This window comes from Lagopus muta, chromosome 5 (genome assembly GCF_023343835.1).
Source record: "Lagopus muta isolate bLagMut1 chromosome 5, bLagMut1 primary, whole genome shotgun sequence".
NCBI classification, from domain to species: domain Eukaryota; kingdom Metazoa; phylum Chordata; class Aves; order Galliformes; family Phasianidae; genus Lagopus; species Lagopus muta.
Window position 1 is genome coordinate 48672738 of NC_064437.1, and position 27689 is coordinate 48700426.

The window sequence follows — 27689 nt, forward strand, 5'->3', positions numbered from 1 at the left end:
TGGCCAACTCTGCCTCTCAAGCACTGCACTTCTTGGCAGCCTCTTTGGCTGGTGAGCCCAGAGCCCCAGAGAGAGCATGGCCTAGATCACACAGATGCCTAGATATTGGTTGGATAAAGCCCCAGTTTCACTCGGATTTTAATAGTGATGAAGGATGCTTGCACCAGAGCCATATGACTCTGCAAGTGTTTTGCTGAATGACAGGCATGACTCTCCGGGGCCCTGCCAGTCCCTTTAGCACCCACAGGCCCATGGAACTCAGCACTCTGCTTCCTAGAGTCACCAACTGCTCAACACAGTAGCATGCAGCCGTGACCCACACTGCACCAGCTTCTACCAAAACATGCCTTGATCTCAGGTACAGCGTCACAATGTGTTTGTATCTTGCTACATTCCCAGAGTATGAAAGGAATTTATTTGTAGGGATTTTAAGTCTAATTTCTTGATGAATCTTCCTGGCAAATAATACCCTGCATGGTTCAAGAAGTAACCCAGCCCCACTTTATGCCTCATCATGAGGCTCTTGTTCTGTTTTCTTCACTAGAGCAAACACCATACACATGGAAAAGAAAACAAAAAGGGTCATGTTATATTGTCTGAGCTGCAGAGTAGGAAATAAAGCTGCATCACAATCCCTACGTCCCTCTAATGATGAAGCTATCAAGTTGCTCTTCCCTCATCTCAGCCCTACTAGGTTGAACTGGTGATGCATGGCTGACCAGACGAAGTACTTACACGAGGGCTTCATTTCACATGATTGTCAGATGTAAAGCACCTTTACTTCCAGTCCCTACTCCCTTCAAACCACAACATTGTAGGGTTTGAACACTTATTTTCACTGAGATTGCCTCTTCCTAACACCCATAAAATCATCCACACTGCAAGCACATCAGAGGAGGAAGAAAATCCAGCACAGGAAATAGGTGATGCAGCAGAGCTCAAGCCCAAATCTCACTTGTCCTCACCCCCGGGGGTCTACCAAGAGAGAAGCACTGAGCATAGCAACAGAATACATTTGAAGTCCTATAGCTCGTTATCACACAAAGAGACCCAAGCAGCAGCCAAGCACCCTGACGTTGCTGGGTGTGCTCTGTTCTTCCCAGGCAGCAGCAGCAGCCAACAGTTCCTCCAAGAGCAGCAGCTATGCGGCCTGTTTGCTGCATGTGGCATCGTCCCCAGCAACCTCATTTTCTAAGCACAAAGAGGAAGCCCACAACATTAAAGAACACCCCGTCCTTTGAAGTCGAGATTTTTTGGCTTGCCTGGCTACAAATAAAAACTGTGTCTTAATCATCCAGCTTTGAAGTCTTGTAAATCTACAGCTGCAGTAAAGTTGGCAATAAAACATGCAATATTATTATTTTTGCATTAAAGAGGAAAAGGCTTCGCCAGAACTGAAACTTATTTTCTCCATTAGAAATCAAGAGTAAGAGAAAATCAACAGAGACTCACCAGATCAGAGACAATTCTGACCGTATGGTATTCTACACTCTAATTTTGAGGGGTTGTGAGCCAGTGTTCAGTGAACAGCCAAAGACAGAAAGAAATGTTAATGTAGGAGGGCTTAGGATGGAACAGTTTTAACAACAGGCTGCAGGTAGTGATAAATGTTCTTCATTGTTTTGATGTCTTGTTTAGTGTGGGTGGGGGTGTAACTGTTAGGAGTTTGATGTTGCTAAACGCTGGCAATAGGGGAAACAAGTGAGTTGTTACTTGTGTCTTTCCAGAACCTGTCATTACTGCAGTTTTACCAGAGTAGGCTAAGGATGCATCACCAAATGAGACCTGTGGGAAATCTTCACAGGAATAGCACAGTTTACAAAGCAAAACATGAGAGAACGCTGTGCTTTGGCTTACCTGTGCTATTTCACAGGTATCTGAAAGCACTCAACTTCCCCACAAAAAAAAAAAAAAAAAAAAAAAAAAAAAAAAGCAGAAAACTAATCCACAAAGTTTCCTAGCCTATCCTGCTAATGAAGAGAAAAAAATGGAGCACAGTAAGAATAAAGGTCACCTCAGGAGAAACAATCTTCAGATAACATAGAGCTAACTTTGTCCAAAAATCTAAGAGAGGAATCCCTGCACTGCCTGGGATACCAGGTAACAAGATTTTGGGGAATCATGGTCTAGTTCCCAGCTCTGCTGGCCACTGTCTGTATCGATCTGGAAGAGTTTCCTTATTAAGACTGATTCCCATATGACTGACATTTCTGGCCAAAACCTCGTTCACAGCCCAGCTCTCGTCCCTAGGCCATCTGAACCTGTGGGAAAGAGATCACACATATCACTGCTCTTGCTCCTTTGCTCTTTTGCTCACAAGCACAGAGAACAGCAAGCAAGAACAGACCCACTGGAGCCTGTGGCGACTACAGCTTTTATGCAACTGTACTTCTGAAGCTATGCCTAAGGGCACTCCCTAATCATTTAATGCCTTTTTAACGACCACATTTATTTACTGGGAAGAATGGAAATCTCCCCACTTAGATCACAGTAAAAAAATCTGCAAGTGAAGTGCTGTCTGGAAGGGAGTTACAGGGGATTGCCTGAAGAAACTGAATGGGAAGTGCCTCAAAAACCGTCAGGAGCACAATCTGTTCAAAGCAACATGGGTGACAGATTTATGCTAAACAGCTCATGGATACACCCAGCTAGCTCAGTACTCCCTACCCAAGCACATCAGTTCTGCCTCAATGATTTGGCACATCCCTTCCCAGGCTGTCCTGGAAACAAGGCAAAAAAGGTTAGCACAGAGCTGAATGGGCATCAAACTGTGCAGGTTATGCACCATGCCAACATGCCTGGACCAGATGAATTTCACAAAAATATTTTGGTGGAAGCAGGCTCAGAGAAGCAACACCTTGTACCCCCCTTTGGTTCAGAACGATGTTTTTAGGAAAAATCTATTTGGGGTGCTCAGTTAGCTTAAGATTTTCCTGGCGATAATGACTCACTAAGATTACGGCTGTTTGCTTTAGGCCAACTGCCTCAGCAACCTTTTAAAATTTCAATTTATGCCCATATTGATTTTGATTTCAAAATGATCACTTCTTAGCCTCTGTTCCTTGCACAGGCTGGGTACCAAGCTGCTCTTCCCTGTTCCTCCCTTTCTCCTTGCCCACACAAGTCATTCTCCCCAGGATGAGCCATAGGGCTAGGCAGATTGCAGCAGCTGCACTGTGATACTGACAATGGCTCCAAGCAGATGTAGTCACATCTAGGCCAGACTTATAGCCACAGCTTATACCCCTCTCCTGTTGGTTCACAGGGCTGAGCTCTCTCACACAGTAACATCTTCCAAGGATACCAAATCCTTGCAGCAAAGCAGCAGCGAGTAGCAGCTCTTAGGCAAAGGATCAAGCATGAGAAACTGCTCCCCAGATTCCAAGTGTAACCTTTAGAGTCACACTGACTCATGTTGGATGTCTAATGCTTAGCTCCAAGCCTCCACACCCTGCTGTGTCTAATACATCAACTACAGTGGGGCAGGGAACAGCTTACAGCCAATAGACAGCATTCAGTAGGATGCACACATATCATAAGAGGCATCAGAGATAAATAATTATCTTCAAGTTGCATTTGACAGAATAGCATTACCCTTTCTGGCCATATAACAGCCCCCTCCTGCAATGCCCACTTCATACACAAGTAGGGCAGACACCTCTCAGTCATCATCTGTCTACAGAGACACTGCTGTCATGACACGTGCAGTAAGAGAAAGTAGTAACACTCAGTCGAGTACCTGAAGCAGAAGAGAAAACAGAGGGAACAAAACTGTCCTACGCCTCCTTGAAGACTGTCCTGTACATGTATGCATACAACAAAACTAAGAAAAAAAAGCAAATAAAGACTTTTTTTGTATCCATCTTTCTAATAAAAACTTTGTTGGTATGATTATATCCTTAAAAAATCCTGATGATTGTGTAAATCTGTGTACACACACATTAATTTTGCTCAATAAAAATATTGAAAGTTGGTGCCAGTGACTACAAGCCAGTTAAATTCAATTCTCACATCTTAGCTGTTACCACTTCCCACGTAATCCCATTTTTAATAAGAATCCTTTGGGAAAAACAAAGGTTGGTATAAAGATAATTAACTGTTTTCCTGCAAAACCTTTTCTTCAGATTGAAACCCAAAATGAAAGTCTTGAGAAAAGATGACTAAGAGGGACCTGATCCAGGTTAATAAATATCTGAGGGGTGGGGGCTATAGTGATGAGGCCCGTCTCTTTTCAGTGGTACGTGGAGACAGGACAAAGGGAAACGGACATAAGCTGCAGCAGAGGAAGTTCCGCACAAACATGCGCAAGAACTTCTTTACGGTGAGGGTGACGGAGCACTGGAACAGGCTGCCCAGGGAGGTGGTGGAGTCTCCTTCTCTGGAGATGTTCAAGACTCGCCTGGACACCTACCTGTGCGACCTGGTATAGGGAACCTGCTTTGGCAGGGGGGTTGGACTCGATCTCTAGAGGTCCCTTCCAACCCCTACAATTCTGTGATTCTGAAAACCTGCTCTTCAACCTCCTAGCTATGCCTCAGAAATTATTTCTAAGGAAAATGCCCAACATAAATGCTTCTCCAGGTAAGCATCTCTCAGATTCCCTTGATCAGTACGTCTCAGCTCTTTTCCTTTATACAGAGCCCTTATTTGGACTAGAAAAATGTCATAGTAAAGAGACAAGAAATAGAACAAGAAAAATATAAGGAAAGTGTTTCCCTATTAGGAGTTAATCACATCATTAATTTTTACAGTGCTACAAGAAAACTGCTCTCAGTTTTATATCTACCTGGAAGTAGAACAATCACCTTTCCTGGAAAAGTCCACACAGCAAACATCACAAAAGCAAGCTAAAAATCTACATGAAATCATGCACTCAGGTAACCCTGCAAACAAAAGATGCTAGGAGGAAGCAAGCACTTCCTTCATTTGGCGTTATTAAAGTTATTATTTCAGTGCAGATGAAAAAATAAATCTTTTTGTCAGTAAAAACACAAATACTGGAGCATTATCTAGCTGCCTACATAACTTATCTGGAAAAACAAACACACACAGATTCTGCTCCTGTTTGGTTCTGCATTAGACATTCCATCCCCATGCAGAACATATGCTTCATGTTTAAAGGGTTAAGCAATCTCTCGCTTAGTCGGCTTTAGTGAATGTAAAATGCAAGATAATAACATACACTGTATCTTGAACCAAAAATGCATACAGCATAATAAAACCCCTGTGCTAACCGACTGACAGTGTAAATAGATCCATTCCCACTGCTTCTTAATTCAAAATAAATCCTTTACTGAAATTTAAAGCAAAACAGACAACAAATACACCAAAAAATACGACTTACCCTTTCGGAGACACTTGCTTTTCTTAAGGTATTTAGCAGTAAAAAACGGCATGGCTGCAACACTGAGGTTTCAGCCAAAGCTGACCTTTTATTACCAAGTGCTAGGAGCAAAATGACTGGACCAAAGCGAGAAAGCAAATTATTATACCAGATCTTTAAAATGTTCAATGATGAGCAAGGGGAATTCAGAGTGGGATAAAGTATGTCAAGTTGCACGGTGGGGATTGCAGATATCTTTCTGCTCATTAGCACTGCTGTTCGAGTTATTTAAAGTGTGCTCGGGGGAAATGAGGACAATTTCCATGACAATATGTGCAATATCATATAAGGAGGAAGCATTATTTTCAGGCAGAACTTCTGCATTACTCAGCTGCTACAGCAAGCAACAACATATTGTGAAGGGAAAAAAGGGAAAAAAACCCACCGGTTTAAGATAATGTAAAAACTTGCTTCTATTAACTAATTCTTGTCCAGAATGAAAAATGAACAGCTATAAAACTCATCTCTCACATTATGCTAGTGGGTTATCCCCTGATTTTGTCCTTACACATTGGAAGACTTGCTAAGCAGTTAAATCATCAGGAGGCTTTCATCCAGGTAGTAATCCCACTACTCTATGCCTCAGTTTCCCTGCCTTTCAGGGGAGCTGACAATGCTGCCATGTTTGCATTTGTAAAAATGTTTGAGGTCTTTGGGCAGTGGGTAATAAGAACAAGTGCTTAACCTCTCTACTTTGCGCTTTGTTATTATGGCTGGTTATTTTCCCTCACATCGCTATACTGCTTTGAAAGACCAAAGACTACAAATATATTTCCTGCTTCTATTCAACTGGGATGATCCAATCTGGAAATTCAGTCTCGTTGCTTCTGCTGCCTTCCTGGAGAACTTAAAGTAGCTCGATGCTGACTTCATATTCTTTCTAATTGCATAAAGTTGGGGTAGAACACTTAAAGGCAATGACGCTTACCCATGCCAGTGCTTCTCCCAGTTATCCATCTAAACTTCACTCAACTGCAGCTACTGCTTGGCACAGTTTCTCAGTGCTTCAAGTCAGCTTGGGTGTATCAACCAGAAGATGAGATTCACTCTCCTAAAGCCCAGGCACTTGTCATGGAAAAATATGCAAAAGCAAAAGATCTGAATTTCCATGAGTGTTTCAGCACTTGGCTTTTACTGTTCCCAGTCTTCAGGATACTATCAAGTCATCACTGCACTGAGGTGCAAGAAAACCAGTTGCCTCATGGAGATAACATTTATAGCACCTTGTATGACTGAATTTGAAGTCAGCCTTCTAGATTAGCAAAGCAAATAATCTGAATGGAACCAGTATTATTATTATAATATATAAGAGCACATAACTCTATAATGAAATCTGTAGAAACTAAGGCTGCACCGCACAACACAGACAGCTAGTAGCAGGGCTTTCTCTTGAGTTGCTTGCCACCAGTGCATTAATATTTCATTTAGGAAAGCCAAATTTCCTCTATACTGAAGGAAAACTCACTCTGAAAGCAAACTGAGAAACTTTATCATAGCTCAGCGTTCATAAATCCTGCAGTGCTAGATACATGTCATTGTTACTGCATCATTTGCACAATCATACCAAACCAAGCTCCCTTGCCACATCAGTTATGGGTGACTGCTGCCTGTAAACCACTGCAGGCTGGGGCTGGACCCTAGGATGGGTCTTTGGTGGGAAGGGGGGTGTAGGCAAGCCAGTTACTGTCCTGCTCTGGGAGGTATAACAACACCTTCTGCTCCAGAAACTACAGTAGTCTTTCTCATATTAATGTGCACACGTATACAGGAGGCAGCCCTGCTGGGGCATAGGGTTTGCTTCAGATGATCTCCAGTTTCTTTCCAACCTTTGATACTCTGAGATCCTGCATCCATTTCATCTGACACCAGACAATATTTAGCTGGAACACATTTCTCCTCCAAAGACTGGAAGAAGCGACAGTGTGTAAGTAGGGAAGGAATTGGTTTATTGAACTTAATCTACATTATATTTAATCTGAAAATAATATCTGAATCGTAATATCTTATGTCATCAAAGAAAAAAATACAACTCAAAATTTGCTTTCTTATCTAACACAATTATGTCATTCATTTTTTTCCATGGAAACATCTGGGGGGACTTTCTGCCACTACTCATTCCTTCTAAAAGACCCAAACCAAAACGATTTATACTAGAACCTAGTTACCTTGAAGGGAAACTCAGTGTTATCCTCATAGAGTTCATCCCTCACCCACTCGCCACTTCCCTCCACTGTCATTGTGTGGTACATGGGAAAGGACATAAAGCCAAAAGAGCCCACAGAACGTCCTCTTTCTCCTTCAGCTTCCTCTTCGCCAGCCAACATGTTCCCCAGACTTTGACAGGCTGAAGACTTTGCAGAAGAAAATGTGCCTTTCTGCTTGCAGTAAAAAAAAAAAAAAAAAAAAAAAAAAAAAAAAAAAAAAACCCAGTAAAACCACAGCACCCCAAGGGAATTCTCTTCTCTGCCAGGGTCAAATTTAGACTAATGCAGTAATCCCTTCCAGCTGCAGAGAAAACTGGCCGTTTAATGACCTTGCACAAAATCCTACTGCTTTCAGCTCCAGTACCTCTACGTTCTGCCTCATTTCCAACCCTGTCCTTGGAGCTAAAAGCAGAGGTTGCTCTCCTTGCAATTTTCAGAGACAACTTTGAATTTAAACATTTCTCTCTCTAATCCAAGGCAATGAAGTAAAGGCTCTATTCCAGTCCCCACCTCCTGCTGACACAGATCACTTTGAGAGGCTCTAGGACCTGGCATCTTTATAATGCGGTAACTGTTTAGTCTTCTCCCTCTGGAATTTTTCTGGTGCCCTGGCACAACTTCCCCTAATGAGCAACCAGAACAGAGAGATCAGATGAGGATTTATATCCAGACAAAAATCTGCAGACATCAAGAACAGACTGAACTGGATCCAAACCCTTAAATGCATCATTCACCCAGCTTTTAGTCTGCTTCCTATAGTAACACTTTCAGAAAGGACTAGATATAATTGGGACTACAAGAAATCTAAATATTTTTCTGTTACATGTCAACAATCCAAAAACACAAACTGACACTGATGGCAGAGTGCACAGAGCATACAATCTTTGCTGTTTGTAATGAGCCAGCCAGAGCAGAGAAAAGCACCTAAGACTCTTAACGCTACATTTTCTGTAACAAGTTTCAGTTTTAGGTTTCAAGCTGCCTTACTAAGAAAGTCATCATCATCTCCCCCATTTTGCAAGATGAGAATCAGAGAAAGGGATCGTGATCTTCTGTACTATGAAGAGATAAAAAGGGATTAAGATAGAGGGCATTCTTCTGAATGCGCATAAGTGAGCAACACATAGGGGTTTTGGTTCCCTTTCTCTCTTCAGTGGCCTCTGAAGATGTCACCATCTGAGTGATACAGTGAAGTGATACACAACAGGCACAGAACCTGTGGCTTTCGGTTAAAGCAGGTAGCTGTGGCCACATGTTGGAATTTTTATCCAAGTTACAGTCTTGGGGGACTTTCTGCTGTAATTTCCAACTTGGGCAAACTTAGCATGAAACTCAAAGAGAACAAAGCAGCAATACTCTGTCTTACTGTTACAACTCATGATACAGTTATGTGGTAAGATCACATGGCTCTCATATCCTTTAAATGCAAGAGACACTGGTGACTGGTGGAACAGCAGGTGGAGCTGAGGGTGCAGCAGATGCCCTTCAGCACCCAGTACCATAGAGGCAAGCAATGGAGAAGCAGTTTTCTCTTCAGCCTTCAAAACCAAGTCTGGGACTGGAAGGGGCCAGGGCTCTGCAGCCAACGTGGTGCTTGCCAGGGGATGGCACAGTCCTCACTGGGCAAAAGCTGCCATGCTCTGTGAGTGCTGACCAGAGGGATACCAATTGATTGCTGTTAGGCAGGCTGGGCTGAGCCTTTGTATTACCTGCTTTTGTTTTATCAGATGGAAAAAGTAAACTCTCAGGGTGACCATTTATAAAGATTTCTTCTTGCCTGTACAGCCACAAATGATGAAGGAGAAATTTCTGTCTGTTGCTGATTAGGCTGATAAAAGCTGCTTTTTCTCCTTTCAGCAGCTTAAAATGCAGTTTGCCCCAATACAAGCAGGGTCATTTTAGTTTGTGACCACATACATAAATTGTATCTATAGAACAAAGGAATTTCAGGTCAGTTAAAAAGATCCTGTGGCTACAATATTCTCCTGGGAAGATGCCATCTCCATATGCTTATTACAACCACATAAATCCCACCCCCTCACTTGCCTTGAGCAAGTAATTGTCTTTAAAAGCAAGCAAAATAATTATTTTTCCAACATACTTGTCATCATTAATTATGGCCAGATAGCCAAGAGCTCATGCCTGGGCTTTTAAATGCTTGTATCTAGTTAGCACGGCTGCCTGTAACATTACTGCTTTTTTGCAGTGTTAACATTAACATACTATGGCTTCATTAAATCAAGGCACTCACTGATGAGCTAAGGCTGATTCATTTGCAGAACACTAAGACCTTTCATGTTTATCTATCCCACAGCAGAACAGGTTTTAAGGGCTGCACAGTTTATGCCTGCACTATGGGTATATTCAAGCAGCACTGGCTGTGTTTCTAAAGTCACGTTCAAGCAAGTGTGTGTGCCAACAAAGTGAGGATTTACGAACCGTGAAAGCTGGAATATGCAGGAATTTGCCAGAAGTCCACTAACTTACAGGCATGTCTTTGCCCCCGGCCACTTTTTGCAAAACCCTGTGTCTGTAGTCTGTAAATATCATCAGATATTTAATTCTATATTAACTTCTATAAATAAATAAATATTAACTTAAACTATGGCCTGACTCTGTATTCTCACTGAAGCTGATGGGAATTTCCCTGCATAAAGACTACAGAATTTGGCTCACTTTTCCTTTCTCCTCTGGTTTAACAGGTGAGGGGGAAAAGCAAAGACACTATTTGTCTTTAATGTCTTTTTCCCTATTCTGCTTATGAGGGCTTCTTATGTTTAAAAGCAATGCATTGAACAGCCACTTGATACAGCAGACTACGATACTGTAGGAAGTCCAGTGAAAACCTCCAGAAAGCATTTTAAATCTTAATTCATTTTTAAATGGCAGGTCTTTGAAATAGCAGTGACTTATGTTTGAAAACAAGCTCACATAGAATCTGGTCTCTGAATCATTGCCACCCCAGGCTTCCACAAATTTCAGTTCAGCTGACCAAATCATGAGAATGGCTTCCAATCATCAGGATTTTTTCATTTTTATCTTTAGCTTCTGAGCCTATATAGATGTTACTTGGCAGTTTTATTTCAAATCCACAATCAGTAAAAATATATGTATATATTGTTATCTATTAATTAAAGCTACAAGTTTTACATAGCTATGGTATTCAGAATTAGGATTTTTAAAGGAAAACACACACAATAAGATATACGTAAATCCAGACCTAAGCATTTCTGTCATCTGAGCAAGTAGTCTGTCTTTATGACCTTTGTGAAGTCAAATCTCAAAGTAGGCGGATTCAGGTTTTCTGAATAGGCCGGACCCAAGATTTTGTGTCAGACTCCCCTGTAAACATGCACAAGAATCCTTGCTCTCCCTCCTCGCTCAGGATCAGTTCAGCCCATATCTCAGCCACAACAAAACACAGCCATCATTGAGCTGCTCCATCTCCCTGTGATGCTAGGATTTTTTAGGCCAAGTTGTATCTTTCTATGAAGTGCAATAATCTGTATTCCTATGTGATTGTTCCTACGATGTTTGAGAAAAATATGCTCAAAAGGGTGGGGGACAAGCAGCTCAATAGTTACCCATGCCCTTACATTACTACTGCACTGAGTATGAGACCCCACAATTTGTTTGCCATGAAATATTTATAGACAAGAGTATAGACAAGAGTGCTTGTTATATTTTGCTTAATTCACTTCAGAAGTGACATAAATGAAATTATGTAGGTTCCTAAAACAAAATGAGGACAAAAATGTAGCTATGGCACTAAGTATGAGATCTACAGTTAGAAAATACTGATAGAGTAATACACTTCTACTGGTGGAACTGAGCACAAAGCATGGTTCTAGAGACACAGGGTAGAAGACAGGATAAATCACTGTAATCCTGCAAACATTAGAATGAGAGGGAAAGAGCTTTTGCTTATATCCTCAGCACAGGTGCAATTCCACTCCTAGTCCTCCAAGCCAAAGGAGTTTAGCACTAGTATCTCCACTCTGCCCCAAACAGGATAAGAAAAACAAAGACATGGATATGAGAGTCAAATAAATGACTGCACATGCAATGTAACCTAGTAACACAGGTTCTGTGTGAGCATCTTTCATCCTGAAGTTCCATAGCCACAATCACCCAAGAGCAAGCATCCAGCATCAAGCAGTCTCTTGCTGCATCATCTAGCAGTGATGGTTGTAAGTCACACACAACCTTGCCCCACGTGTGCCATCAAGAGGATGATAGCCAGGGGCAGCAGTTAAGAGAAAGGCTCTTTTTCTCCCTGAAGTGAGCTCTGATTTTCATCCCCATTACACAATTGCTGCTCCACAGTATACCTCAGGCATACATAATATAGCAAAATGATCCCAGCATCACCATGATAACCTCCCCAGGCTTTTAGAGGAAAGGGAAAAGAGAAGAATAAATGGTAAAATGCAAATCAACCACATACTGAATTTCAAAGCTGCCTTTAATTACAATCTCTTCCTGTTTCCTCAGGTGTTTTGAGCACTGCTTTAAGCAAGCCACACTTGTAAACAGAGTCTTGATCATCTTGTTATGCTTATTCATGTACCTCGTGTCTGCCTTGACAACTTACTGGCTTCAAGCTGAAATCTAGGCTACAGCCCAGCTGGGGCATCAAGGCACTAATACCTTCAGTATTGCATTTTCACAGTCCTCCATTGGTCAGGAAGCTGATATAGAAGTTTTCCTTTTCAAATAAAAGTATGAGGAAACAAACACTGCAGGTTCCCATCGTAAGCCAAAGATAAGCGATACATTGCTGCTTGTCTGTGACCTTCCTCCCTTTAGCCCCAAGTCTAGGCCAAGATCCTTTCTATTCTGATGGTTCTTCCTCAAAGGAAGGATTCAACAGACAGCTTTCTGCTTTCCCTTTCTCTTACCCGAGATGAAAGCAGGAGAACACCCTCTCTTCAGAGCAGACAATTGTCCCAACTAGAATACAGGCTGATTCAGTCAAATTAAAGCTGCCTTTACTGCAAGGTGCAGCAGGGGAAATATATATGATACAGTCATGATAGAGGGTAAGATTTTCAGTAGGTAGAAGTCAATCAGATCTTATGCTGTCAGCAATGCCTAATTTACCCACAGCTGAGAATCTGGCCCCATTTCTTTCCTGTGCATAAACTACAGATGAAAGCTTTAGACCCACTACATGAGCTCCAGAAATACATATACACCAGGAGGATTCCAAGGGATAAGGCAGAGATAGCAGCACAGACTGAAGAAGTGCACTAGCATGCCTACAGATTAGATTAACAAAGCCTAAGATATACTGTCACAACACCCCACAGTCCACACTAAGCAAAATCATCACATGAAGACAGATAACGATACCTAGCTGCTGGCACAGCTGCTGCTAAGGCAGCTCTGTGGACTGGAGACCACAAAGGAGTACTGTAATGTACAGTCAGCTTCAGGCTCTGCTACACAGAGAGTCATCTCCACAATAGAACAGAAGCCAGAAGAAATGAAAATGAAAGCTCTGCAACTGCAGAAGGAGAGGGGAGAAAAAAAAAAAAAAAAAAAAAAGAAGAAAGGAAAAGATAAAAGGCATTCCAAGAGGCATTTCAAGAAGACTGGAAGTGTTTCTTAATTCTGTGCAAATGAGTTAAGACCAAAATTAAAGCCACTTAAAATACAAAATTATGTGTGCATTTCAACTTTTTTTTTCTGCTGATGGATGTGTTTCTCATCTAAAAACTGATCTATAGCAAAATAAAAGTTAAACAAAAGCAATAAGTAAGTGCAAAGCTAAATGAAAAAACATTTTGTTTAGAAGTCAGCAAACTGCCTAGGGATGATCCAAAATGATTTTTTTGTTGTTGCTTTTCTGAAAAATAATTTCAACTTCTCTAATTTTCCCAAGGAAGCCTAAACCAATATCTTTCCCCAGATCTCCTCCCCAAAGATCATTATTTTCCTAGAAAAAAAAGTGCAGGTAAGGAAAAGAAGGAAAAAAAAATTTCACTTTTCTAAATGTTCTCTGGATGAAGCCCTTTGGAGCTCTCCTCTGCTCAGGAAAGACTTTGTAGCTGACATTGTTAAAGGGGCTCAGACAGCTCCTTTCCCACTGGAGCTTGACATGGAGAGCAGGAAACATTTCCAGTCTCTGTGTTCTGAACTACTTTGATCCATCATTCACATAACAGCTCTATCTCCCACACCGCCAGCTTCACTGATAAGGACTGTCAACATCTTGGTCATTCTGCTAGTGTAAACAGGTCTATGTGTATGACTGCACCATGACAAATGTCAAACCCCCTTTCAGAATGAAGACAACTGCTCCCAGAACATTTTCCTACCTTCTTAATCTAGATTCCTTGCTTTGTTGTTTCTTCCCCATTCCTCCAGTACATGGACACAGTGAGGTTTCAGAGCACAGCACCAGGATGTCTGCATCTTCAGTCCTGCCATTCATGGCTCTGAGCCATAGCTGGCTATCTTTAGGAGCTCCAGATGTGCTGCTGCAACCAAGAAGCGTGAGAAAACTTTCTGGAGTCATCTTTTCTCCTCAGATCTTTTATGATATGTTAACTAGAGCAGCCATAAGTAGTACATCAGCTGAGAATGAATCATGATTCCTACCTTGACACTGCACAGTGGCTGACAGAGCAAAAAAAGCACCATGGTGCACTGTCTGCCCAAAGCCCATGGTCATGGAGCCACTTGCTCAGCTACAGGTGTCACTGCTGAACCTGTCTTCAGAACTGTTGCAAAAGGAGTAAGGAACAAGATGTCTCTTGGATCAGAGCACCAAGCCTAAGGCCAGAGGCCAATTCCCAGCCTGGGAACACTGCTGATGTTTGGCCCACTCCAGTGTCCCACCAAATAGAGCTAAGATTGCTGCTTGGCCTGCAGGACCTAGCACAGTTCTGTCATTGCAGCTGGGCTCCCTGATTCTGCTGTATTTATCTGTGCACTTAACAGAGGGTTTGCTGTATAGGCACTAATCTGTTCTAAACCTTGTGCTAACTCTACCATAAAGAAATTGACATGGGTTGACAATGCCTTTAAACAATGGGGTCAAGTTTACATTCCCAGACAGTATATTTCCAACTAATTATAAACCTTAACATTATCATAAGCTGTATTTTTACAAGAAGGCAGAAAAGAAAGAGGAATAATCTGTGTCATTACTGGCATGAGCCAGACCATTCATCCAAACAAAAATGTAAGAGATTGAAAGATGACTAATTAATATTAAGGTGGGGAATGTGATGGATTTCAGAGGCAGCACTGGCTTACAAACTGCAAAACACTTCAGCAAAATGGATTGGGTTGATGTGACGAGATTATAAAATAAGCAGAGGAGAAAAAACAAAAGAGCAGGGGCAACATGCTCAGAACTCATTTGAGTACCATATCCCATGGCTCCTCAATTCTTTATGCAGTAGCTTAAATTGCCTGGAAAACAAACATTGCCAGAGGGATTCCAAACTGTCAGAAGGACTCCTTGAAAAGGCGTTATTGCACACAGCACACCAAGTCAGAAAAGCAATGTACAGGAGTCAGTAGAGAATAAGAAGATCCAACAGAGTACACCAGTTCTGCACTCTGCTGGAAAAATGGCTTTGTTTCCCTTGCCACAGCTTTCCTTATGCGAGATGGAGAAGATGACAGCTTCCTATTTCTGCCTTGCTTAGAATGGCAGAAGTTCCACAAAAATGAATGCTGGCTCTGTAAGCTACCAAATCACTGAACAAGGCATGACTGAGCGAGATCAGGCACAGACACAACCACATTTCTGTCAAATTAGTGAGAACACACAATAGAGTTTACATCAGCCTCATGCCGGCTGCAGGAGAAAAGATAATCTAATTCAACATAAAATTGCCATGATATAAGCAGACCATATCTGAGTGAAAAATAAAACTTGCTGTTTAAAGCCTTGAGGGGGTGAGGTGGTTTTTTGTTGTTGTTTTTAAATTGGCTTGTTTTTGTTGTTGTTGAGTTGGTGGTTTTTTGTTGTTGTTTTTTTTTTTTTTTTTTTTAGTACAACTGAAACATCAAAATAATTTATATCAGAAGAATACTTGAATCAAATGATTGCATCCTTGTTACCAACAGCTCCAAAATCAAATTAAATTTTTGAAACAGCCTCAGACTGTCAACTGTTCAGTGCACATTAAATCTCTTCTGACAAGCCATACAGTATAGGCTTTAGTTGCAGCTGTGCTTCTGGTGTTGTATCTACATTTTTGTCTGCATTAAGGTCTACTTCATTTAGACACATCCAACATTTCACTCTCCCTAGAGAATACACCTTGTAATGTTTTATTTAGCATTCGGATAACATCTTTATAAAGATCAGTAAGAAGGAAAGTGCAATAGCATTTGAAGATAGTAAAAGTGCTGCAGACTACAGCAAAGTAGAGCAAAGAATCCTAGACTGGATACCAAGACAAAAATAACCACTAGAGATACAGCCCATTAGAAACAGTATCTTATATTAAAACATTGCATGCATTATGGAAAAAATGAATCCTGGCAACTGCAAAAGATGACAGAGAATGGATAATTAGGAAGGAATTTGTATGTGATAAAAGCAGTTAAAAAAAAAAAAAAGCACAATTTGAACTGCAAAATAAGAGACCTCACAGAATTAGCACCCTCCCAACATGTTACTTTGCTCAGAGTACCTGCATGTTGTCACACTACTATAAGCCGTAGGCCCAGCTGAACACCTTCCCAGACTTAAGGCAGGACACTTTCCCTGCCACACGTCTGAACCAATTGATTTTATTAAAACTAAAAAAACCTTAATTTCTGTGAACACAGAGGTTGTAGTTTTTAGCCAAACTACCAGTTGACTGGATCTGGAGATCCAAAGCACTTTCCCCAACTAGGGGTATGGGCTGAAGACAGATCAACTAATGAAAGCCGCGGCAGAACACTGCTAGACAGAACAGGAACACAGCAGCCCCCCAACCAGCCTTAATCCCTGTGGCAAACTCAACGTATCACCACATACAGTGAGCAATTCAATGCCCCACTACTCAACTTACTACTTCAGTGCTGTTCCCTGAGAACCAGCAATGAGCTCATAAAAGAATACATGGAAAAGATGACAGGCTTTTACAGCTGTTCTGTTACTATACAGCATATATGCAGCCTCATATAAGCAGTTAGGTAAAGCTATCTTGCCTGCAAAGTCTCTCCCACCTTTAGCAACTGGGGTTGCATTTTGGGTTTACACAAAATACAGTGCTATGTGAAAACAACAGGATAACAATTCAATGTAGAATCTATGCTTCTCTGAACTCCAACTACCTTCCTCTTTCTGAACACTCTCACATCTCTCATCAGCCCTCACTAGAAGCCATATCAGCTTCGTCTCTGCAGCTTCTCCAGCTTCAAGTGGTGTAATTGGCAGAGAGCTATGCATATTTCCTAATCAACTTTATTAAAACCCTTCATTACAACACGTACATGCCACTTGCAAGTTCATGACAAAAAATGAACCTCTAAGGCTCAATTCTTACATTATTAACAAATCAATGTGGCACTATAAGAAAAGAATGTCTTAGTAAAAACAAAATTCCCCCTTGGGTCACAGTTAGAAAGACTGACTTCACTTTGGTCTTGTATTCTAGCAGCTTTATTCCATCTACATACCTCACTGCTTGTGAGTAGACTCTGCTTTCACAGAATCACTGTACAGTAGGGAAGTTGGCATAAATTGCTACTGATGTCTACAGTTTCACTGAATAAGGATTTTCTCCTTCCCTGTCCCTTAAAACATTCTTTTCTAGTGTTTATCTCCAATCTTTCTTGGTTGCTGTTATGACAAATTTCAGTCAAAATCTCTTAGAGTCAGTTCTTTCATCACCTTCACGTGTTTATATATTAAACACAGGTACATTTTTAACTATATAAGGAAGTGTATGTCAGTTTTAAGAGTTATATTGATTGTCGTACTTCACTGACCCACTCCTTCCATTGAGGAAGGAGTTCTCCCTCTAATAGACAAATGATCTCCTGAGAGGCAAGCTCCAGGACAGTGCCAAACACACTGCTGCTGTCTGGATGGACATGGCTCTGTCTTTTCATACACACAGGCCATCAGCATTACAGAAACTACTGATGCAGTTAATATTTTCACCCAAAAAGCACTAAAACTGAATTCCTCCTTAAGTTACAAATAACCAGAAGTCCCTGGATCTTCTAAAAAAAAATCTATTTAAAATACATTTATTTGTTGAAAAGTAAATAGATTATTTCATCCTAATGTCTCTTTCATACTCAGATATTTCCAGGGCAGCTGGCACACCAAACAAAACTTTCCATTCTCATAGGTGTGGCAGTGCTGAATTGGCAACGACCAATGTTACATGAGCAGCCCAGCACAGGAATTGTGGATAGCAAAAAGCAACAAGGCTGCCTCTTCTAAGCAGCATGGTTTGCTTTCAAAGCTTGCAATTCAGGGTGTCCAATAGCCCTCAGCAGGAAGCACGAACACACAGCACACCATGGATAGCCCACAGTGGATCAAAGGGGTCTCAGATCCTCCCACCTTTCTTGGATTATTCCATCCAACAATCCCATCCAACCCAAAAATCACTTTGGATCAGTAAAAAAAAACAAAAAACAAAACAAAAAAAAAACCTTTATCTTGAAATTTCTTCCTCCAGGTGAAAAAGAAGATACCCATGCAATTGCTACCACTATCCAAGAGACATGGAAAACATCACTCTAGAAAGAAAATTGTCTTCTCTAATCATTTAGCACATTACTTTCCGAACTTGCAGCAGTACATTGAGAAACTTGCCTTTAAAATTTCTTCCCTTAATTTTACTTTTTATTTGCCAAAAATCATGTGCATCTGACTTTAATGATCAATGTTCTCTTTTGGAGACAAGCTACACCTAGACATTCTTTGGTTTCAGAGCACGAAATCCTAGCATTGACGTTTTGCTCACCTTCAATACTCCCTGATCCCAACTCCTGTGCTCAAAACAATATTAGCACTGAAAAGAACAAAAATTACATGGGTAGAGCACTTCAATTTGAGACTTAGAGAAGATCAGCTTGAGTCATCTCATTCACTAATCAGTCCTGAAAATACTGTTGTTGCAAGCAAGTCTCTAAAAGCTCCTCAATGATGTGGAGCAGTATTGGGAATAAAACTTGTCAGGGAACTCTCTCCTAGAGACAGCAACCTAACCCCTCTATTTACTCCCACTTCCTTGCTCCTATCTCAGCTGTCTCATGTACCTCAGGCATTGAAAGTGGAGTGGGATTAGCTGAAAGAGAACAAAAAGTAAATGAAGAGATCTCTATTAATAACAGCTGAGGGGAATGTACGACACAGACCAGGTTAGATCCAGAAGAGTGAGAAAAGGCAGGGTGGGCCTGGCATGCCAACAAAGGCTTAACATTCTGAAAAAGAAACTTCGAATTGAAAACACTTAAAAAAATAAGTAATTTCTGAATCTCTCTTATGGCTGCAGTTGCAATGCTGAATCTCTGCCCACAGCAATGCATCTGGCTTTCAGCTAAAGATTTCAAAGTCACACGGGTCTTTTCTCCCTCTTCCCTAGCTGTGCATCATTTTTAAGCATTCTCACAGCTGTGACAGAAACAATTGCTAGGAGGAAAGAGTGCTTGGGCACCCACTCTCACATTTCCTCACAGCTGGAATTCCTCGTAGACTTTGGCACAATTCCTTGCCACCAGCTTGTCTGCAGGGCTGGCCTTTCAATGGGTGCAGCTATCTGAACAGATCAGGACTATTTCTAATTGAGCAAAAAATGGATTTTCCCATAAGCTAACATGAAAACAGGCTGCTGTTTTTTACTGAAAAAAGCAGTAAGTCTACTTAGAGTTAAGGACCATAATTCAACAAATAGTTTGTTACACACAGTGATGATTGTCAATGACAAGCTGCGCTTCAGCCACCTCACACCATTTTCCTTATTGCATGCCCTCTAACTCATGAATCTAACTTAATCGAGAAGCTTACTTCGTAACACTGCTGAGAATAAGGTGAGCTCCTGGAGGAGCAAGAACAGCCAGCAGACCTGGTTGTCCCTCATCAGTCCAGTTATTAAGCGCAAGAACCGCCCAAGGCTCCCAGTCTGTAGACAGCTCACAACCTGCTGTCTGATTTAACATCAAAACACAATGCAACTTGGTGGTGCTCAACCACTCATCCAGATGCGACATCACCTCTTTTAGAAGCCCTTAAGCATTGTACTCCCTTTCAAATTCTTAACATGTAATTAGAGATATCACATAATAGGTTCGTGTCACAGTGATATATTACAATGGGATTTGGACATATCAATTCAGATGCAGGTATTCCTTGCACATTCCAGCACATCAATTAATGTGCCCTGCCCTCACTGCATACACAGGAGTTGTTAGAATTTTATTCACCCAAAAGATTTCCTTTTCTCACTGGGGAAAAAAATCTGTGGAGCCTCTGGGTAGGAGAGCAGCAGGGACAGGACTACCAGAATAACTCATCTAAACCTCGACCCACTTCCTTTCCACATCTGAAGAACCAACAACAAATAGGATAGTAGGAGAATGTTCTGGCCTGTGCAGCGTATGCTTGGCATCCCTGGATTAATCTTTTTGAAACCTCAGGCTGTCCTGTCAGTTTAAGAAAGCTGTAAATACAAGATAAAATGCCCTAAATTAAATATGCTTGTCCAAACTGTGAATATTTTTACTTTGGCTAAAGAAAGATTGCTTTTCCCCCTCAGTTTTCAGGAACTGAAATTTAACTTGCTTATTTACATGCCACTACAGAATTTGCCCCAAATTATACAGATTATGCCTTCAACTTTGCCTTTCTCAGCATAGTTTATGAACTCAGTGCCTGAGATGTGCTGAGAAATGGTTCATAACTCCACTGAAATAGCTGGCACTGATGCCACAGCTGAAATTTCAGCAATAACAGAACTCCATTGTGATGCATCACTTCAAATACAAAGCTGTAGTGGAAATATAACCACAGCAGTGACTAAAGGTATGCACCAAGTCTGGGCCCCAAAGTGCTAGGTGCTGTCCAAACATGCAACTGGCAGCCTACCATCTACTTCTTAGAGGTAACAACTGGCTGAGACAAACAACAACTAAAAATAGTGCAAGGAGGGAGTGGTAGCTAATAAGGATATGCATGGCATCTTTAGACCACAGGAAGAGATGGTCCACGTCCTGCAGAGCTTATCACTAACAGACTAGAGAATGGGCAGGCAGGAAACTGCAAACAGACAAAGGGAGCAGTGTGCTCAAGTTGCACAACAGGTACCAGAGGAGCCAGCAGTAGGAATCCATTGCTCCCTTCTTCATCATACACCCTTCCCTTCTCACAGCACAGACCCCTGCCATACAAACATACACATTTGCAGATCTACTCATTGTTTTATAAACCATTTAACTCTGGTTTGCTGAGCAGCGCGTGCAATTAACTTCTGCAGATGCCTTTTGTGGACACTAGAAATTAAACACTATACAAAGGGGTTGGAAGGCGTCTCTACTAAACTTACCTAACAAAGGAAAAAAATCAATAAGTAACTTCTTTGAGCCAAAACAACTCTGTGATTGAGACATCTATTATAATAGTACATCTGCAGCAAGGAGGAGTAAAGCAAAGCAGAAAGCAGCTTTAGGCTAGCTACTTTTATTTTCATTTCCAAACTTGGAAGTGTTGATTCTTACAGTGTTATCAATCAATCAGTACTGTGTTGAACTTTATAAAACAAACAAACCAAGAAAGTGCCACTGCTGAAGGCCAGCTGAGAAGCTGAACATGAGGTAAAACCAGAACTGCTGGGAGAAAGAGCTTACAATGCAAAATCCCATTATGAAACACTTAGAGCTCATCAATACTCACTTTTACAAAGATTTGACTAAATTGGCATAAAAACCAATGCAGTTAAATAGATGTAGCCCTTCAGCATAACTACAGTCAGAGTACATTAAAAGTATATCAGCATGACTTGGTTGGATAGTGAATTAACAAAAATCAATATCCATTTAGTTAAAAGGGTTTAGTAATAGAGTGCCAACCCAACAGAAACAATGAGTTCTAACCACTGACATTATTTTTTCCCTAGGCTCCAAACCCCGACCCCAGCACTATGACAAACTTGCTGAATAAATTAACTTCTGAGTTTGATTCATAAAACCTTAATGATGTTCATCTCAAGCAGAGTCAGAGTCACAGTTCATGGAAAAACCACTAGGCAATATCAATCAGGAAAGGTTTAGCTAGACGTTTCCCATCTCTGGAGTCTGTGCTTCCCCCCCAAAATAGGGGAATAATGGTAGGAGGAGCTCAGCTACAAAAAACTCCTTATCCCTTTGTGGGGTCTACAATGGAGATACCAACAGGACTGAAACAGTGCAGTTTCCCCCTTCTGGCATTCCTCATGTGCACCCTCTTGTGGCAAAAAAGAGAAAAAAACCCTCACCATTTTCTTCAAAAACCTATACACTTTAAATACGTTCAATAAACAACTTTATGCATGAGTGGACATACATTGCTGAATCAACACGGAAGAGAAAAAAACAATAACTTATGAAAGAAAGGAGACTTTCTACTATCCCTTCCTATTAATGGAACACAACTGTACCACTCAAAAATAAATAACGTAGTCTTCATTTTTGCTCCCCATATTGTGGTAACAGTTTGCATTTGGCAAGACTTTAATGTCTACTACCACAACAGTGAGCAAAGACAATGCTGCAGAGCCACAGAACAGGATCCACAAACTGAATCTATCGTCAGCATCCATGGGGTCACACAGAGAAGGGGATTGTAAGAACCATGGCATGTCAATACCTGCAATGAGAAGGGTCTTTCAGGACACACATCTCAAAAGAATAAGCATGTCCTCACAAAATTTTCAACATTACACTTACTCTGTTTCCCCTATTTTGTATCAGCTACGCACATCCATTGTCAAATCCCTTCAATTAGACATGTTTGTTATGCAAGGTAATCCAACACTCCCTCCAGAACTGGGATCAGGAAATAAGGGTATCAAAGAAGGGCACAGACACATCCTGAGAAGACTGCAGCTTCAAACAGTGCAGGGAAGGATGAGTCAGGTCAAAGTCTGAAAATGTATCCCTCAGCAATTAGATACTGTCCAGTCTTTACAGTGCCATACTTAGTACTAGAGAAAAAAATGAAAACATTACTTCTCGTAACAATTTTATTCTTACTGCAGAAGTTACACCATTCAAAGCCTTCATACTAGGTGGGAAATTTTTATTCTAGAAACCTGTATTATAACACTCAATTTCTTTAAAATGCTTTTGACATTTGTGCTTTATTTGCATTGGATTGTTTTCCCTTTCAATGAGGGCCATTTAGCCAGATGTAGAATTTTGACTTAACCAAGAAAGATTCTTTGAAAAAAAAACAAACATAGCAGACAAGAACATACCACAGGCATAATTCCTTCATGCTTTCCTTCCTTTATGTAATGTTTGTGCACTAATTATTCAAATAGTTGATCTAGATGTCTCCCATAAGACTGGAATGCCATTACAGCATAAGAACCATTTCAACACTGAACACCTTAATGACTGTCTGGACTTTCATTTTCTACCCTGAGACTGACATCAGAGACGTCTAGGAAGATCTTAGCCCTACAGAAAGGTAAGGACTGTCCTTAAGGACAAGAGCAGTCAAGCCCCACCTGCAGCTTTCCTCTCTCAACATTTTGAACAAATGACACCAGAGAACTTGCAGATGTCCTTTCAAATACAACTATTAGATGACCAGTCTGTTAAAAATAATAGCTGAAGCCTAAAACGATTTTAAGCCAGTGCAGGAGGGGACTGTAGCACAAGCAGGAGTTTAACATCACAAGAACAGTCCTTGAGAGCAACACCCTTCTTTCACTGCCATATAAAGACTACTGAAAGACTACTCCAGATCAAACTTTAGCATGATTTTTCAATCCTGTCATTAACTGAAGCAGTTTGATCCAGAGCTTGTAGTCAGTTTGAAGTGCTCATGTTTCCACAATATACAGCACACTTACACTTTACCAGGTGTCTTTTCTCCAACATATATTTTTGGCCTACCATAGGCTAAAAGTCTTAAGTCCTACAGTAGAATTCATGAAGCATAGAGTTAGCGTAGTATGGTTAGATTGCAATCAGACTCATTAAGTCTTTTCTAACCTGAGCAATTCTATGGTTCTAAGATTCTAAGTGTTAGAGGGCCTGCAGAAGCATTCCTCTATTTTCACTAGATTTCAGGGAAACAAACAAAACACACCAAAACCATCCTCCCCCCCTCCCCCCCCCAAAAAAAAACAAAAAAAAAAAAACCAACCCAGCAACAATAAAAAACACATCCAAACCGCAGAACCGCAACCAAACACATTCCTCTCCTATTTTCTTTACAGACTGCAAGTTTCCTTGCCATCTGTCTCACTGTGCTCAGCACAGTAAGGCTAAGGTTTTTTGAATAATGCACCTACACAACTGGAGTCATTTTCATGAAGGTTTACTGGACTTGCACCAAATCTGAGAAATCATCCCTTTAAGTGATGCACACTATGTTGGTCCTCAAATCCACTATCAACTACACACTAGGACTAGTCAGAACCAGGGAGATGTGGAAAGATGTAAAAAGACATCGGTATGTGGGGTTCATTCAGAATTATTTGGGCAAACTAGTGATTATTCCCCATTTACAAGTATTGCTAAAAAAAAAAAAAAATCTGCCTCCTAGAATGGCTTCTCATACCAAGAGCTTTGGATTGAAGTTCAACAATTTATGTCTTACAGAAGGAGATGACTTCTATCAAAACAGTCTTAATTATAACATCATGATAGGCTCCGGGTCTTTGAACTTTTTCAAGGCAAGAAGCAATTTAAGAAGCAGGGTTTCAACAACAAAGTTTCATCTCCTCACCATGGACACTAAAGAAAGAAAATCTTCGATGGAAGTCAGCAGCCTCAGCTCTCTGATTATGAAGCTGGTTGTGTCCCATTAATCATGACAGCAACTATTTGCAAATACACAACACAGCAGATCCATTAGGATAACGTCAATATAACAGCACATACGTGACACTTTAAATTACCAGATACTGATTAAGAACTTAGGGAAATTATGAAGAGAAAGCTTCACATTTTAAGTGGATCAATGGTCAAAGATCTATCCTAACAACAAGAGCCCAACAAAAAGCATATTTGAAAAGAGAATAGATTTGGTGACAACTACAGCAGAAGAGCACAGATAAGAGACTGTATTCAGTCATCTCAGTTTGGTCTTTTAATGTATATTTTAGCTATTTCCAAAAGTTCTCAAGGCTGCTGAGTTCTATATGGCAATCCAGACTAGCTTAGCACAAACCTCACATGTCAAACCCACACAATTGGCAGTAATTATGAAACTCCCTGAGGAGCAGACTCTGATGGACACTTCAGTTGAAAGCTGTTATCTAGTCCATATTGATCACAATTAGCAATTTGGTTTTAAACAGAAAAACAGATTCTGCCAGAAAACTACTGGGACTACTCCTCAGAGCTGATTGCATGCAACATGCTGCCATTAGGCAAGGAAGTCAGAACAGGAAACCTATAAAAGAAACACAAACCTGCCCAATTTCACATTAAGGGAGATTCTCCTTGCTATGATTATGGTTAAGTCAGATTACCAGGCCTCATAACTCTGACTTTGATGATGACCAAGAAATTTATTCACGTAAACAATATTCACTATAGAATCAGTCCTGAACTCCAGCCACGACACAGCTGCAGGAGCATGCCTTTTATTAAATAACTCGAATATCAAAACCCCACTGTGGGTCACACAGTGGCTGCTGAGACCGGCACATCCACCCAAGCTGTCATCACACCACATTGTCTCCCTGGGAGCCAAGCAGTAATAACTGGCAACTGCAATCTTAACAATGGCTTTCACCAACACTGACTGAGGATAAATCCCATCTATTGCACTACAAAATGACATAGGTTTAGACCAGTCAACTCTACTTCCTGGGATGATAAATGTGTTATCTCATTGTCCTGTGGCTCACAAGGAAGACTAACAGGAGCAGAGGCTTTGTCAAGAAGCTGCATGCACAGATCATTTTGTGTTCTGCAGAGCAGTACTGCTCAGTTCTAACACTGTACTGACGCAATTAGATTGCAAGTAGCTAAAAAGATAGAAATGGAGCAAAATCCACTGTGGTGTAAGCCTCTAGATCTGTTTTCAACTATATTATATGCCTTATTCAGCTCACGTAGTGGCATTACTGTAATGGACTGCCACCTACCCTGCTGATATTAAATTATTGTTTAGAACCATGTTACACTTAAGCCCAGAAAGGATTTTATGCACAGTATGAAGGAAATTAAAATCTGGACAAAAGCAAATTATTTCAGGAGGATTTCACTTCAATGCAAAACTTTCTCAGTGTTCCAGAACAAAAGAAAACCAAGACCCCTGGAGCATTACTGCTATTTAAAAAGAAATGTCCCAGTATATTTAATTTAATCAAAACTTATCCCATGTATCCACCCTGTGAATGAGCAGTCTGTGCACCTTTTAAATCTCAAAGACAGCAAAGGGACTTGCTTAGATTAGTCTACAGAAGTTTTCACTGATTTCTCTATCCTTTAGGAGTTCTGCATTCCTTCCGCAATTGAGCAGACAGAAACATATCTGTGTTGTGATACAGCAAAACAAGGTTAAGATGTTTATCAGCACTGCATTTGAGCATATTTTAATGGGTGACTATACAATGTTGATCTACCCTGGAAGACAAGAATCTCAAGCTTTCTCCCATGCTTTACTAAGAGCACGTCACACAACTTCCACTTCCAATGTGTTACTTCTGTCTTGATTTTCAGAAGCACCGTGCCCTCCAATCTCACACTGACTTCAGAAGGCATTCTGAACTCTGCTTCTGAAGACCAGTTCTTTAACTCAGCATCCTCCTCTGTGAAACGGGAACATGCAAGATCTGCAGTCCAGCTGAATTCCCTCTGAACACAGGCAAAAAAACAAACAAACCAACCCACAGAAACGTGAAGCACCATTTACTTCGTACCATTACGTTCCTCTGAATCAATGGAGAACTCAACAACTGCAGACTTACCACTGCTGTAGAAGGTCTCTTCAAGCAATACAGCTCTGGAAAGCTGAGTCATTGTTCTAGCTGACCATGCCAGGAAACTCAGCAGTAATTGTAGAGCAATCAGTGTGGCTAGTTTGCTACAAAATAGGTTTCTGCATTTGGGTGATGCTCAGTATTAGTGACCCCATTCCCACACGTGGTGGTTCACAGGTCATACAGTGTTTGGTATTTAGCTGCACTGATTCAAAATCAGACTTCCCTTTGAAGAAGCATTGCCATTAGTGAATTTGAGAGACCATATTCCCATTTTGAATCCCAGTTGAACACTTTCCTTCTACAGTCATGATTAAAGTATGTACTTGGTCTCTGCCTCTGTTTTTCCTTCTGTAAAATACTAACATCACATTTCCAGAAATTGAACTATTTTTATTGAAATTCAGCTGACAAATTATTAGAAGTGAGAAAATCTCCTACAGTTCCACATGTGGCCAGGCTGCATTTAGGCAACATTTTAATATCATTCAACACAGTCATCTCCCCAGGAGCGAATAGCAAACAGCAGTTTCACTATCACTGTAGCTGAGGTGGCTTCAAGGATGAAAACTTTTCTTTCAGAAAAAAAGATAACGACTTCCCCAAGGAGCTAGGAAGGAACAGTAGCTGAACTGGCAGTGCAGTAAACAGAAGCACATGTTCCCCTTCCGCCAGATGGTGGAAAAGAAAAAAAAACAAAAAAACTTTTGAGGCAGCAAACTAAAAAGGGAAAAGAATAAAGAAAAAAAAATACATATAAAAGGATTAATTTCTAGTATTAACAAGATTATCCAGACATTCGGTAGATATATTAACCTGACTTTTCCATAATCAGAACCTAAGCTATCTCTAGCTGCTAAAAAACATGATAAAACCAAATGTAGAGTAGATTAGCTCCCACCTGCTGGTGCAGAGCCCATTCACTTCAGAGACATCTGGTGTTAACCTTTGTCAGAAACAGAATACCAGACCTTGGGTCAAATCCAG

At 40.9% G+C, this 27689-nt stretch overlaps 1 protein-coding gene across 11 annotated transcripts in view; it reads right to left on the reverse strand.

Moving 5' to 3' along the window:
• Positions 1–27689, reverse strand: part of ARHGAP22 (Rho GTPase activating protein 22) — a 153740-nt gene that overhangs the window by 56451 nt on the left and 69600 nt on the right. The window contains exon 1 of one of the 11 annotated variants that reach the window (XM_048946115.1): positions 5345–5602. The exons of the other annotated variants lie outside the window; for them this stretch is intronic. Coding sequence (XP_048802072.1) covers positions 5345–5396 — 52 coding nt within the window. The 5' untranslated portion in view covers positions 5397–5602. Of the gene's footprint in view, positions 1–5344; positions 5603–27689 lie in introns of those variants that run through there. 11 annotated transcript variants of the gene reach the window in all.